This window comes from Triturus cristatus, chromosome 8 (assembly GCF_964204655.1).
Source record: "Triturus cristatus chromosome 8, aTriCri1.1, whole genome shotgun sequence".
Lineage (NCBI taxonomy): Eukaryota > Metazoa > Chordata > Amphibia > Caudata > Salamandridae > Triturus > Triturus cristatus.
This window is the reverse complement of record NC_140591.1, coordinates 813,585,778-813,599,785: the sequence shown is the minus strand read 5'-3', so window position 1 is coordinate 813,599,785 and position 14,008 is coordinate 813,585,778. Positions and strand designations below refer to the sequence as shown.

The following is a 14,008-nucleotide window of genomic DNA, read 5'->3' as shown; positions in this document are numbered from 1 at the left end:
CATAAAATACTATATAAGTGACTAATATTCTGTTTGAAAAACTTGCATTCTATCCAATCATGTGTGTACCAATGTGTTCAATACCGTGTACCAACGCAATAACGTTGTTCTCTAATAAAAAGAGTTATAAAAAAAAAATCCACTTTCCTGAAAGAACCCAGCTGACTACTTTCAACTGGATCTGCCGGAGACCCTGCTGGTGGCTTTTGTTGGAGTAAGTCCTGACCCCCAAGTGTTGTTCCAGAGGTCCTGGAACCCTTGGCTGGTGTCTGAGTATTCTCATTATGCCTAAGCCTAAACACCTGGGACTTAAAACATTTTGCTAACTTTTTCCTGGTAAACTGTCAAGGGACTGGGACCAACCTGACATCCTAAGGGTGCATCGTCAGTGGGCCAGACTTCGTTGTAGCTTCCACTAGTTTCTTCTCTGCAGCAGCACATGCATTTCAGTGGGACCGACACCAACTAGCATCCGACGACAGTGAACCCTCCTCAGCTATAGCCTGCAGCCTTGCCATGCTGAGAAACTCCAATTTCCAGAAAAGATTCTAAGTCCGAAGATAGAAAGCTTCACTGGGCCCGCTGTTGAGCAGCATCCAAACCGATTTTGACAACTTCTTGAGCACAAACTCCTGACTTTTTCTTGCTCTGAGCTTTCCCGCCATTGTCAATGGCTTCACCTCAACCTTGTCCATCATCAGCCCATCATCGACAAGCACGTCTTCGGATCCAGACTGCAGTACTGACCCGCAGAAGACTCTCGCTTCTCTGAAATGTTGTAACTGTTAAGGTAACTTCCGACCAGGGCAAATCTGACCCGTGTATTTGACCCGTTCTCCATTGTGGTTGGCCTTTAACCTTTCCCCTGTCTAGCACAACCAGATACTCGCAGTATCTCCTGTGTTCTTATTGGATTTTTCTTGTTTTGGTGTGAATTTTTTCATTAAAATACTCTCTTTTAAATTGGAGAAGAATTGTTATTGTGCTGTGTTTTCGACTTTGTAATTGGTTTGATACTTCTAAATGCTTTGCACTTTCTCTTAAGTTAAGTCTATCTGCTCAGTGCCATTGCTATCAAGGGTGAGCTGAGGTTTACATTACTTAAACCTTTACTTGATCTTACAAGAATAGTGACAATAATACTTATGGTGGTCAACCACCCACCCCAACTAATAATCCACTTTTCTCACCCAGATTTTGCTGGACTGGAGATATAATAGTTAACCTAACAGCCTCAAAGTAATGCATTTTTCTTAAATTTTTGTGCCTGAGCTTAGAATAGTATGTCATCACCTTGATTAATGCATTTTTTCTATTTTTTGGGTGATCTGAGTCAGAGTAGTACATTTGTCACCCTTTATTTATGCACTTTCTCTAGTGATTGTGGGATTGCAGTTGGAATAGTATATCCGGTTCCCCTATGCCAACATTTGTACATTTTCTCCAAGTTTTGATTTTGACTTTGCTTTGATTTTAATGTTACAATTATTATTAAATGTTTATAGAGTTTATAAATACATATTTTTATTTTATTTGTTATAAATAAACCATATATTATATATTTACATTTTTATTTCAAATTATTTTGTTTACTATAAATTATACATTTTAGATTGTTATTTGTTTGAGTTTAATTAATTAAATGCATAATCATATTGGTATTTTTTTAAATTAATTTATTATGTTTAGTTGTTGAAAAGTAAATTTTTTGAATGATGTTGTAAATTTAAAAAAAAGTTGTTTTATTCTCCTAAATTGAGGTAGTAGGTTTTTAAACGAAGGAAGGGGTGCCCTTTCAACCATTTCCCCTTTGGAAATCGAGGTGGCAGCTTTAGCCCGAGTAGGTAGTGGTCCAGGGGACCACTGCCTACTCTCACTGTAGTCCTCCTAAACAGCAAACATGTTGTTTTTTAAACGCACTCGGTTCTTTTAAGGAACACGGTCTGCTTTTAAGGAAAAGTTTTCCGCATTGGAATTTAATCACAGGAATGGTGGTCTTCTTTTTCTTGCGACCACCACCGCTGTGATTGTAGCCAATCAAAGGATGTCACATGTTGTAATCTGCCCTATTAATATTAATCAGGCAGGTCGTTTTTTGAGTTCTGCAATTCGTTATTTGGAAATTGGCCTATTATTACATAAGTCACAACAGAAAATAGCGGTCGTAAAAAGTCAATACGCAATTTGCAACCACTTTTGGCAAGCACTATTATTGTACATCTGGCCCATCGTGTTTAGGCCATTTTTTGAGTTTCTTGTGGGGCAAAAGCATATCAGGTAACTACTCCCTTTCCTCGTGGCAGTATATATTTGTAATTGGGCAAGATTTATGCAGTCTTGACAGACACTTTGCAAAAAATTGACCATTAATTTTGATACACCTTTTAGTGCCAACCTACTGTTGTGACTTATTGTCGGTTGGGTCTGTGACATCAGGGGCTGCTTCGAAACAGAAGGGCATTTACTTTTACACTGCACATGCAACTGCTTGAACCTGTTCAGGGCTCAGTCCCAATCAGGGGTCACAACAGGCCGCACAAAGGACAAAAGAGCTGGCCTTTTCACCAGGGCACTTGGAGTTTCTCATACATCATCATTGATTTAATTTATTTAATTTTACAGCGCTGACACTTCGGTGTTTGCATTACATACTAAGAGAGAGTTGTTTGTATAGACACCATACACTTGTGTTCCAATGCCGTTTGTCATATGCATTTACTATGCACTGTTTAAGTGAATGTCCAGCAGCAACTGGGTTCTTTCTGTGTTACAGTTTGGGAGTTTAGTAGGTATTGCATTATTGAATTATTACTCAAAACAGAACTTTGCTTTATTTTTGGCTCAAGTATTTTTCAATGGTGAACAAAGTAAAAAGTACCCCAAATATGACCTTATTCATACATAAGTTAAACAATATAGGGTTGTGAACAGCTTGTATATGTTGGAATGTTTAAAGTTGCAGTGCATGTGTAATTGTGTAAAAATAAAAAACACTGGATAATTTATAGAAAAAAGCACAAAGGTGGCCTCTGCGGTCTACTGCATCTTGTATCTTTTCGTGCTAGGGAGCAGTAGTGTAACCATGCATATGATTTGTTAATTAATCTTTGTTATTTATGCGCTCATGAACGTGTAGAAGGTTTTGTGCCAATTCATTTTTGTTTGCACAATGCAAGCTATTCTCCAAGTGTGCACATTAATGAGAGAATCCGAGTGTGCACCCAATTTCAAGTGTGTTCTATGCATCTAAACCTCTATTATCAATATTTTGCGCAAAACACTGGGTTATAAAATATTTTTTTTCCAAACAGGCATGCAAATTTTTCTTCGGCTGGTAAAGCCATCACAGTTCTTTTTCGCATAGTGACTGGGGAAGACTGGAACAAAATTATGCATGACTGCATGGTAGGTTCTGCCTTATTATAATTGTTGCACTGGTCTAGTAATTTCGAACTATTTATCTTTATCATCTAATTACAGAGCTTGTTTAGTAATACAATTATTTTTCAGATACAGTTTATTGGGGAGAGAATGGTGGATTGCTGAGTATGACGTTGGCATTACCATAAATGTATAATTTACTTCATCTACATTGTTTTTCCTGTGTCTATATCAATGCTCCATAAATTACATGTTATTTAAAGATGTTAGATGTTCACAGCAACCATTTTGAATGCCATCTCTTAGAACATAGGGTAAAAAATACCATTACATTCACCATTCAGAATCCCTTAGGGCCCAATTACGAGTTTGACAGTTTGACCGCTGGACCGCCATTGCGACGGTCAGGAGTACCCCGCCAAGTCAGCAGCATCCTGACCGCCGCATTACGAGTTAACCACTAGACGGATGGTGTTGCAGCAGCTGTGCCACAGCGGCAGCCTGCTTCGGCTCATAGAGAGCCTGCAACACATGCCACCGCCGTATCACCATCTCTTGCACATCGGTGCACTGTGTACCATGAACCATGTCATGCATGGTACACAGTGCACAGACAACATGTGTCCCCATGCACACCCCTTTCCTGCCTTTCCGCCAACATTAAAAGTTCGACAGTAAGGCAGGTTGAAATCTGCATGGTGGTGTCGGCATTGCCTACAGAGACCACCACTTTCCCCACCGCCGCCCAGCCAGGATCCAGGATCCTGGCAGTGATAGTGGTCTTGTGTCGAGCTTCTGGCAGTCTGACCACCAACCTTGCTACAAATCCTTGGAATACCTCATGTTTAAATGCATTTGCAGACATTTCACTCTCTTTAGACATTCATTTATCATCCTACAAGAAGATTCAACATTCCTTTACAACTGACATCCTCAACTTTGCTCATTATCTGTTGACACATTCAAACTGAGTGTTCTTCCTGAGAGACCTCAGCATTAAGCCGTAACACACATAGACACCTCCACTAAAGCAAGACAGATGTTAAAGGTAATATGCTATATTGACGAATCTCCAACTTGATTACCAAGATGAAGAGTACAGGCTGCTGAATGGTCATCTTTACGAATGGTGAAAATGAGAAAGGTCAGTTCCACTGCCTACTATGAGCCAGTGATTGCAGGGGGGACCCACCGGTAATCATTTTAGTGGGCCGGGACTTATTTTTTCTCAATAGACTGATCCAGAGCAAGAGAGACAACAAAAGAGGTAAATGAGTAGAAAGATGAAGATGGAAAAACCAAGCAGAGGTAAAAAAAAACAAAAAACTGTAAGATTGAGATTAAGAGACAGGAAGTGTGTGGTGGATTAACAAGGCATCAGGTGGAATCAAGACCAGGTAGCCTTGGTATTTGGCACCCCCACATTCAGTAGCGTTGGGCGTGGAATTCTGAGGGGAACTTTGGGCTCCCACACTTATATTTTTTACCGATTAGGCACTGTCAGTATCTTATTTTAAAATAAGGATGCAGAAACACTAACTTTATACCAGATCCCCAATGTGAAATGCAAAACAAATCAACCTTACATTTTTTCGCATTCCACTAATTGAAAGGAAATGAAAGACTAATTTAAAAAAGTAAAAAGAAGAAAAGAAGTAAAGCCTCAATTTAACTTTACTGTGACTGAGGCTTGACCAAAGTACATTGCTCTATGGTGTGTGTTATAGTGAGAAGAATCAAAATATCAATGGCAGTTAAGCAGATAAATACATTTAATGAAAGGTCCTTTTATTCATTTATTGAAAGATGCAATATTGATTCATCATCTCCTGAAGCAGTTGCATCTGACCTGGTAAGAACATGTAGTAATGAATTGAGGTACTGCAGCTTGGTGAACAACTTTTCAGCCTTTTACATCTGACTTAAGAGGGGCATCTAGTAACAACTTGAGATATTGTAGGTGTTTGTCTTGCCCACCTCAAGACAAATTAATAGTCAAAATACATAAATATATATGAATAAAAGGACTTACACATAATTTAAATGTGCAAATTAGGTGTAAACCATGTTTTAGGGAGAGAGCACACACCATTCATCACTGGTTAGCAGGGGTAAAGTGCATAGACTCCTAATACTAACGTAACGAGTTCAGCAATGTAAAAGAGTGGTGAAGGCAAAAGGTCTGAGGGAATAACACACCAATGTGAGGGCTAACTATATAGACCTGACATCCACACATATTTATATATACATGATTCCAGTGACTGAAGTAGCCAGTATCCTATGCTCTCAATAAAGGGTGTATAATTTGAGTGATATTTGACTAGCCCTGTGAGTAAAGAGGGCTGACTAAAAAACCCTATTTGCATGAATTTTTATTATGAATATTTTGGAAAACAAGAGGCTGTCAAGAAAGCTACAGCTGTCTATGGGCTAGATCTAAAAGGAAATATAGAAAAGATTTGCAATGTACTTTAGAAAGTCTATTCAACAGAAATAAATTAACAAATTGGACTTGATAATTAAACTGCAATATTTGCCTGGTCAGGCTCATCAGAAGTGGTTGGTTAGGGTAGCTGTTTGGCAAACTGACATACATCAAGATCTCTAACTGAAAGAGGGTGTCTGTGCTTCCCACAGTGGCTAGACCTGCCTATGAGTTGTGGTCAATGCACCATTTGCATGTATAAAGACAGGGAGATGCTTATTATTCTTCTGGGATGGATCCTGCTACACACTTGATCAGATTGTTGCAAGTAGGACATGAGTCAAAAGTCATGTAAGTTAAAAAAAAAACAATTCCAGAGATGTTTTTGAGATTTTAAGATTTGAGTTGGTGATCTTCTACTTTTCCTTTTCTCTCTTTAATATCAGCAATAGGGTACATCCAATATTCTTAGTCTGAGAACAAATCACTCAACACATGTTTTGTTTTGGCAACTTTGGTATATGAGCCATTTCAGGGCAATACATTTGTTCAATGAAATTGAAAATTCTCTTGTCAGGATAAGCAGCTGTGTCTGAAAACTTTGTTTATCCAGCTGAGACTTAAGATTAGTCTTTCATCTGCCTGACACTGACTACACTCACACATACATGAACAGAAAGATATTTCTCTCTTTTCATGCCAGTAAGCTTTAGCCCAATTGTTCTCATCTACTTTACACGAGATGAAGGTTACTTGGAACTGCCCTGAACTTTCTCCCCTACTGCTAATATAAAGAGTAGCCTGCATATCATCAGCATACTGTAGCGTCCTCCACAGCCTGGTTACCCTGTATTGACTATGCCACATACGAAGTTTGGTATTACACGTCTTTATTCTTCTGCATGTAACAGTGAACTCAACATTCTAAATCTGGATTCAGTTCACTACATTCAACCACTTCCGTCATAGTTCTACGGAGCCCATCAGGAGCCAAAAGCGTTCCCACATTGCTAACTCACACAACACTACATCTCCCCCTCTGTTAAATAATATAAAATAAAAATTCAAATATATACAGCTATAATTCTTTAATAAGCCCTCTTGGAGATCTAATCACTCCTCCTGATCGTGCTGTCAGAAACTGGGAACAGACAGGAGAAGTGTCCATGACCTGTGTTGGTGATGTAGGGACAACAGCAGAACCAGTCTCTGCAGCGACATCAGGAACTGACGAGAGATGAGCCAAACGGCTGACAGACAAACACTCGATCTCCTCTGGTGAAAGTACTGTCCTTAGCACATCTGCTCTTGTCTGCCTATTCTTTTATTTTCTGATTGTGATCCAAGTCCTTTTTGCGAGTTTCATTCTCATTGATAGATTTCTTGTTGATCCATTGAGATAACTTGTTCATCATGCCTCTTCCCAACATTAATGAAGCAGGGTTTTCACCTGTCTTCGAATGAGGGGGTCAAACGGTAAGCTCTAAGAGTGGAATGTAAGCCTGTTTTAAGGTGGAGCTTTTCTAACACAGCATGCTGGACATCTTTCTTGAGTGTAGTCATGAAACATTCAACAAGGCTTTTGGCATGTGGCCAAAGAGGTGTACATTTCCGAAGCCTCACATTAAGATGACTGAGAAAGTCTCTGAATTCTCTACTGTTGAAAGTTGAGCCATTGTCAGAGTTTAAGATCAAAGGAACACCCCATGTCACAAATATGCCATCTAATCTCTTCAATAATTTTTTCTTGAGAGATAGATGAGAGATCTTAAACCAATGGAAAACAGGAGTATTCATCAATAATCACCATTAGGTGATGCCCATTGTCAAGAGGACCAAAGAAGTCAACAGCAATTCTTTCCCATACATATATTGGCAACTCAGACATGTTTAAGGTGTGTTGAACAGTGTTCAATCATAAGCAATTGCATAGGTGACAGGCCTTCCATTCTCTATTCAACTCTAGTCTCCAGGGATTCCATCAACTGCCCATTTTCACAACCCCAGAAATCTCTAGCTTTGACAATTCTTAAGAGTAAATACAATACACATTTCTTTATTCGGCTCAAAGAATGACCATAAAAGATCCATAAATGAAGACGTTCATGTAATAAATTCACATAAATTGAAAAGATTGTCATGAAAGAATGAAACACGCATTCTCAAAAATAAAAATAGAATAAGTAAACTACATAGCCATACACAATAAAAACATTTAAAAAGAAGATGTGTCATTGAGTACAGTTAGCAACAAATGTGAAACTGGTTAATGGTTTTGCTGAATTCTGCCATAGGAGGGCATTTTTTAAGAAAGCGTCAACAGCAAAGCAAACTGCGGATCCGGTAGCATTCACAAGAAATAAAGGGCCGGCCTATGCTGGCGCAGACCCCAATTTCTTAAAATGGGAAACAACATGAGGATGGTAAATACATAGTAAAATAAGATACTGAAGGGATTGTGTGGAGAGCCATAACACGGGCAGGGGCTCCTAATGGATCATATACGGACTTTCGTTAGAAGAGATCTTTCCCCGGATTCTTCACTAATGACAAGTGTGAATCTGGCCCAATCTTAGATTTAATATTCAAATAATCTCTCAGGGTGGTGTTTCCCATGGCCTACCTTTCTCTAGATTCTTTGGCGGTTAGAAAATAACCCACTCTAATTTTAACATGCTTACCCCTACCCATCGCCTGTGGGGAGGCATACAAATAAGGTCTGCATATGGAGGAGGCCAAACGCTTGACATATGCAAGCCACGGAATCTTGTAGCCAAACTCGCAAATAAGACAATCCTGAATCACATCACGATTGAGGGACGTAAATGTATTGTTCCAAACCGCCATCCATAGCTGCATAGGGGAAAACCTGATTGTGTCCTTGACCTTGACATAGGGTAAGTTCAGTTGTTTGTGCATGAAAAAGTTGGGTGTTCCGGGCCATTCCCAAAAACCTTCTACTAAAACTGTTCTCCTCAATTTGTAGCCTGGAACAATCTTGGTAACCCCAAATACCCACCCCATAAGTCAACAAGGGTAGGCACTTTTATTTATACACTTCCAACAAGGGCAGTATGGTTTTGCTGCCTACGCTGGAAGAGAGTTTAAATAGAGCCTCAAAATATGGATTAAATCGCAAACAGTGATTGAAAAGACAAGGTGCCCAACGGTTTTGTGGGTCGAAATAAATCCCTAAATATGGGAACTCACTAATTGTCCCGATGGATTTGACCTTGATTGTTATCAGCCTCAATTTACTGAGTTGCCTTCCACACACCATAAAGTGTGTCTTAGAGGTGTTGGTATCCAGGTTGAGGCGATACGTAAATCTCACGAAGGCATCTACAAGCCCCTTAAGGCCATTAGAGGTATGGGAGAGCAAAACGGCATCATCTGCATACATAAGGGCCGGAATGAATGCAGATATCACTATGGGCATGTCCCTTCCATAAGTAGTTAAAAATGTCTAGAGGCCATTGATATTCGACAAAAACAATATCAGGGCCAGAACACAACCTTGCTGGATGCCTCTGGAGAGTAAAAAATTTCAGTGCATTCCCCCTCAGGGCCGTATCTCACTGAAGCGCTAACCTCTGTGTGCAGTGCCCGTGAAAAAACACCACCAGTTTAGGGGGTGGATTCATTTGAATTATAATTTCCCAGAGCTTGGACTGGCTGACCCTGTTGAAAGCAATGCTCAGGTCCATGAAGGCCATGTAGAGTACCCCTTGCCCAGCTATCATGTACTTTCTGATTATTAGGTTTTGGTTTAAGCATTGTTTCAAGGCTCCAGAACCTTTCCTGAAGCCATATTGCTCCAGGCAGAAGACATTATTCTCCTGAACCCACACCTACATTCTATTGCGAATGACCCGCACTGCGATCTTCACTGTAGAATCTAATAATGATATGAGGCTTTTACAACAGGGCTCTTGTATGCTGCTTTTCTTAACAACCGGGAATATTATTGCGCGCTTCCATGACTCAGGGATTTTGTCACAGGTGGCAGCATTAAGAACATTAGTAATGAGGGAGCCCAGAGCTCAATGCTAGCCTTGAATAAGTCCATAGGGACCCCATCCGTCCCAAGAGCCTTGTTAATAGGGCTGGTCTAAATGGCTAATATAACTTCATAGAGCTCAAATTCAGTATTCAGCGGGAATTGGGGAGATACTTCGTCAGATGACACCCTAGTCTGAGGTGAGTTTGAGTAAATAATTTCACAATGGGCCACCCATTTCCCAGGGTTGATATTGGTCCCAAGAGTGTCTGACAAGTGGAGAAATGCCAGATTACTATTGATAATCTCCCAAAAAACCCTGGTGTCCCTGGCTCTACAAGACATAACTAGGTGCTCCCATCTCTTCTCCTTAGAGTAAGTTTCCTGTTCTGTATAGCCTTATTATAGACCAATCTGGCAGCCGAAATACGTGGCTGATCACATGGTCTTGCATTCAACAGTTCCAAGATCCTGTGATTGGCAATACGACATTCTTTATTAAACCATTCCTGTTTCCTCTACCCGTTCAGCTGGAACGGCTAAACAGGATTGTTCTAACTAAATTGCCTGAGGTCAAAAGGCATCCAGAGTATCAGGCCTGATGAGTCACAATATAACAGGTGGCCTTCAAAAAATGGTTAGATTTTCCCTCCACAATAATTCTGTCAGGGTGGGGTTATCGAGCCCGCCATTTAAGCCTTAAGCCCTTATCTTGCAGGGAAAGGCCCATGGCACCTAGAGCTCCACAGCGGCGAGGGCAAATGGGTAAATTCAATGCCAATCCATTTGGATTGTGATCGATATAACAGGGTTCTATAACCCCTCCTGAATAGACACAATGCACCAAATCACTGGAAATAAGTACACAATCAATAGTGGAGCTGCAACCCCAGCCCACTAAAGTAGGGGGCTGATTATGCGGGTCGCCCACCACTTCAACAACACTAGAGACCCGAGTTGCCCAGAGCCTTGTGGAACCTCCCTCCCCTCTGGTCTAGAGTGGTTTGATGAGTAGGCACATCCGGCAGCTGAAAGGGGTCGACCTCTGTGGTCACAGAACCTAATCTAGCATTAAAATCGCCCTCTAAAATGACAGCAAAACAGCTGCCCATAGTGCTAGATCTTGAATGCAAGATGGATACCACCCAAAAAAGGGAAGCTAACCTAACTGACAGCCCGATTCGCACACCGAATTATAAAACTTGATTGAGAAATATTTAAACGTATTGGGCAATACTACCCACATGCAACGCTAATTAGCATATTTGATGACATCACAGAAAGTGATGCTATAGAAACTTTTACGTCAATGACAGCACGAAAAGTGTCATCAGAGAATTGAAAAAAAAATCAAAATAACTGTAAAATTAATTAAAAAACACGGAAAAGTCACCAAAAAAGGCTTATTGCTTCCAAAAGTAACGGAGCAGCAGTGTCCAGCGTGGCGGGTTCTGTCAACTGAAGGGATCCCCGGTAGTGGGAGAGTCTCTGAAGCCTCTACTGCTCTTATGTATGCAGCAGAGCTCTGATTAGAACTGCTTGTAAAGTTTTGGCCGTTTTGCAGCCCTATGTAGCGTGATATAACGTTACTCTTTATTTTTTGCCCCATCACAGGATGAGGGGCACTTTTGCACAGTGATAGTGAGAGAATCCGGGGAGGCTGTCATATTGTGTGGGGGTGCCAAAAATGATTGTTGCACTGGGCGCCATTAGTGCTAAGGCCGGCCCTGGTGCCAGTCGTTTGGCCACGTGTTCTCCCTTGTCACCTGGTGTGAGCCTTATCCTCTGATGAGTGAGAGCACAATACAAAATCAATGTGCGAGTCTCACAGTAAGTGAGACTTGGGGTTTCTACAACCCAAACTTCAAGCACTTGGATACCTTCTCACGTTAATAGGCAAATTGTGCCAATAATGTATTTTATTGACAAGGCATCACAATTGGCCTTTGCTAAGAATGCATTGTGGGAAAATCTTCAATGCAGATTAACCGGTAAAAGTTATGTAGTCAGAAGAGACGTGAATATACACTTGACAGAAATGCATTATAAATTGTGATGTTGCTTTTGTAGACAGACGGTTCTTCTCAATTAACCGGGTAATGATCTGTGGGTGTGTTTTTCTTTTCAAAAGGTTCAACCTCCGTTCTGCACGCCAGATAACAGCAGGTATTGGGAAACAGATTGCGGAAATTACGCAGGTGCCCTCATGTATTTCTGTTCATTCTACATCATCATTGCGTACATCATGCTGAATCTGCTTGTTGGTAAGCAAAATGGAAGACATATACAATGATTTCGTTTGCTTTATTGTGATTGGGTGAGATTGCCCCCACAGTGATGCGCTTGTTATTTCTGTGCTATTTCTGTGCTCTCACAACATTTTACGACTACAGAGCACACAGTAGGTTGCCACACCGAATTCCAGTCATCTTTACTTCTGCTCACCTACCACTAAAAGGAGTGGTTAGTGTCACTCGGGTGGTTAACAGGTGAACGGCACTCACCTGCCATTCACCTGCCACTCAGTGGAACACTTTCTGAGTCAACCTGGCGGAGAGACCCCACGGGTTGATAATGTGGCAGACATCTTGGACCTTTCATCTTCTTTCCAGTCGCTAGGGTAATAATACTTGTGACTCCTTGAGAACCCTGATGCCTACCGAGTTAAACATTTCCCCTTTCAACATCCCTGCTTTGGGCGACATGGTTTTACGTGAGCAGTGAACATAGTTAATATGTAAGGATTCTATAGTTTATGATAAGCAAATAGGGTCCCGATTCACTAAATTCAAACCTTGATTCTAGTAATCATTTTGAGGCTATATACCTGTGCTGCCTTCCCCTGATCATTTAAGGGAAACATTTGAAATAGTCTGAAACATAGTCTCATGAAGTTGGCTAAAAAGAACAATCAATCCTTAATTCCAAATACCTTTCCCTCAGTTAGGACCCCATTAAGAGTTAAATATTAATGTAGCTTAATTTCATATGTTTATTTTAAAAGTAGAACTAAGTAAACATGTTACATATATATAAGTCAAAATAAGTTAGTTTATTTTGACATTATTTCCTACAGGGTTCCATTTTAAGTTCTCTTCAATTTTTCTTGCTACCGGAGGGTGTGACAGTATCAGTGGTTAGCCAGGTGGGGTACTGAACTTACTACTGCTCATTTTTGGCTGCAGTATATTACACACCTAAGTTTGCCTGAACCCCATTTTAGGGGGTGGAGACATGTAATTCTACGCTTTTGAGTAATGTTACAATTGTAAATGGTGACTAGCCAAAAGTAGTAAAATTACTCAAAAGTGTAAGACCAAACTTAAACCTGTAACTGACACAGACTTTGACCTTTTTGTATCATTACTTAACATATGTAAGCCTTAGAACAGTAAATTGTGTTGTGGATGACAACACATACTGGCTGGATATGTTAGAGTGAAAATTGGACAAGAATAAAATTGACTTCTATATGCATCTTTAAAACTAACCCTGACTACTGAATATATTAGATGCTTTGTACATTAGCATAAAGGACATTGCTTGTTTTTCTCGCCCCAGTCCGCCATCCTTCACATGGTAGACTTGGGGAAGGGAAAAATATGCATCAGGAGGACCATGCTAAATAGTCCAGTGCACCCAATGAATGAAAGGCAACAAACAACAAAGTGATGGAAGGAATTCTTAAATTAATCTCAACCACTGCTATTTTTTTGGGCCACATTCTATCGATCATTTTTTCACTCACGCTGCCATTATTGACAGAGACCAACCATATCCAAATCAGTTTTTATCCTTCTCCAATAGCAACAAGCCGGTCGGAATTTCCAGGCCAGGCTCCCTCATGATAAGAACAGAAGTAAACACAAAGTTCTTCTCGCCAATTTAAACTTGTCATTGAGGTATAGCTTAAGCCCTAGCACACAGTGAGCACAGAAGCTATGTCTGGACATACCTATTGGACTTAGAGCGTCAGCTACAATAAACTAAGAAATGGAAGGAAAGCTTGAATTCATCTCAGCCACTGGTTATCACTCAGGCTACAATCCAGTCCATTCTGTTTTTTCGCCCACATAGGTACCTCGGACAGGAACAAGCCATATGCAAAATAGCATTTGTCCTGCTCCGCTAGCAACAGCCCACCCCTAACACCACACCAGGTCTCTTCTAAATGAGGAGGGAGAACTGTGAGTTTCTCA

The 14,008-nt window shown here is 40.5% G+C and overlaps 1 protein-coding gene across 1 annotated transcript in view; it reads left to right on the top strand.

Moving 5' to 3' along the window:
- The window catches only part of NALCN (sodium leak channel, non-selective), a 2,843,734-nt gene that overhangs the window by 2,784,062 nt on the left and 45,664 nt on the right, over positions 1-14,008 (top strand). Inside the window, exons 39-40 of the mRNA XM_085622267.1 lie at positions 3,312-3,405; positions 11,941-12,073. Coding sequence (XP_085478393.1) covers positions 3,312-3,405; positions 11,941-12,073 — 227 coding nt within the window. The remainder of the gene's footprint in view (positions 1-3,311; positions 3,406-11,940; positions 12,074-14,008) is intronic.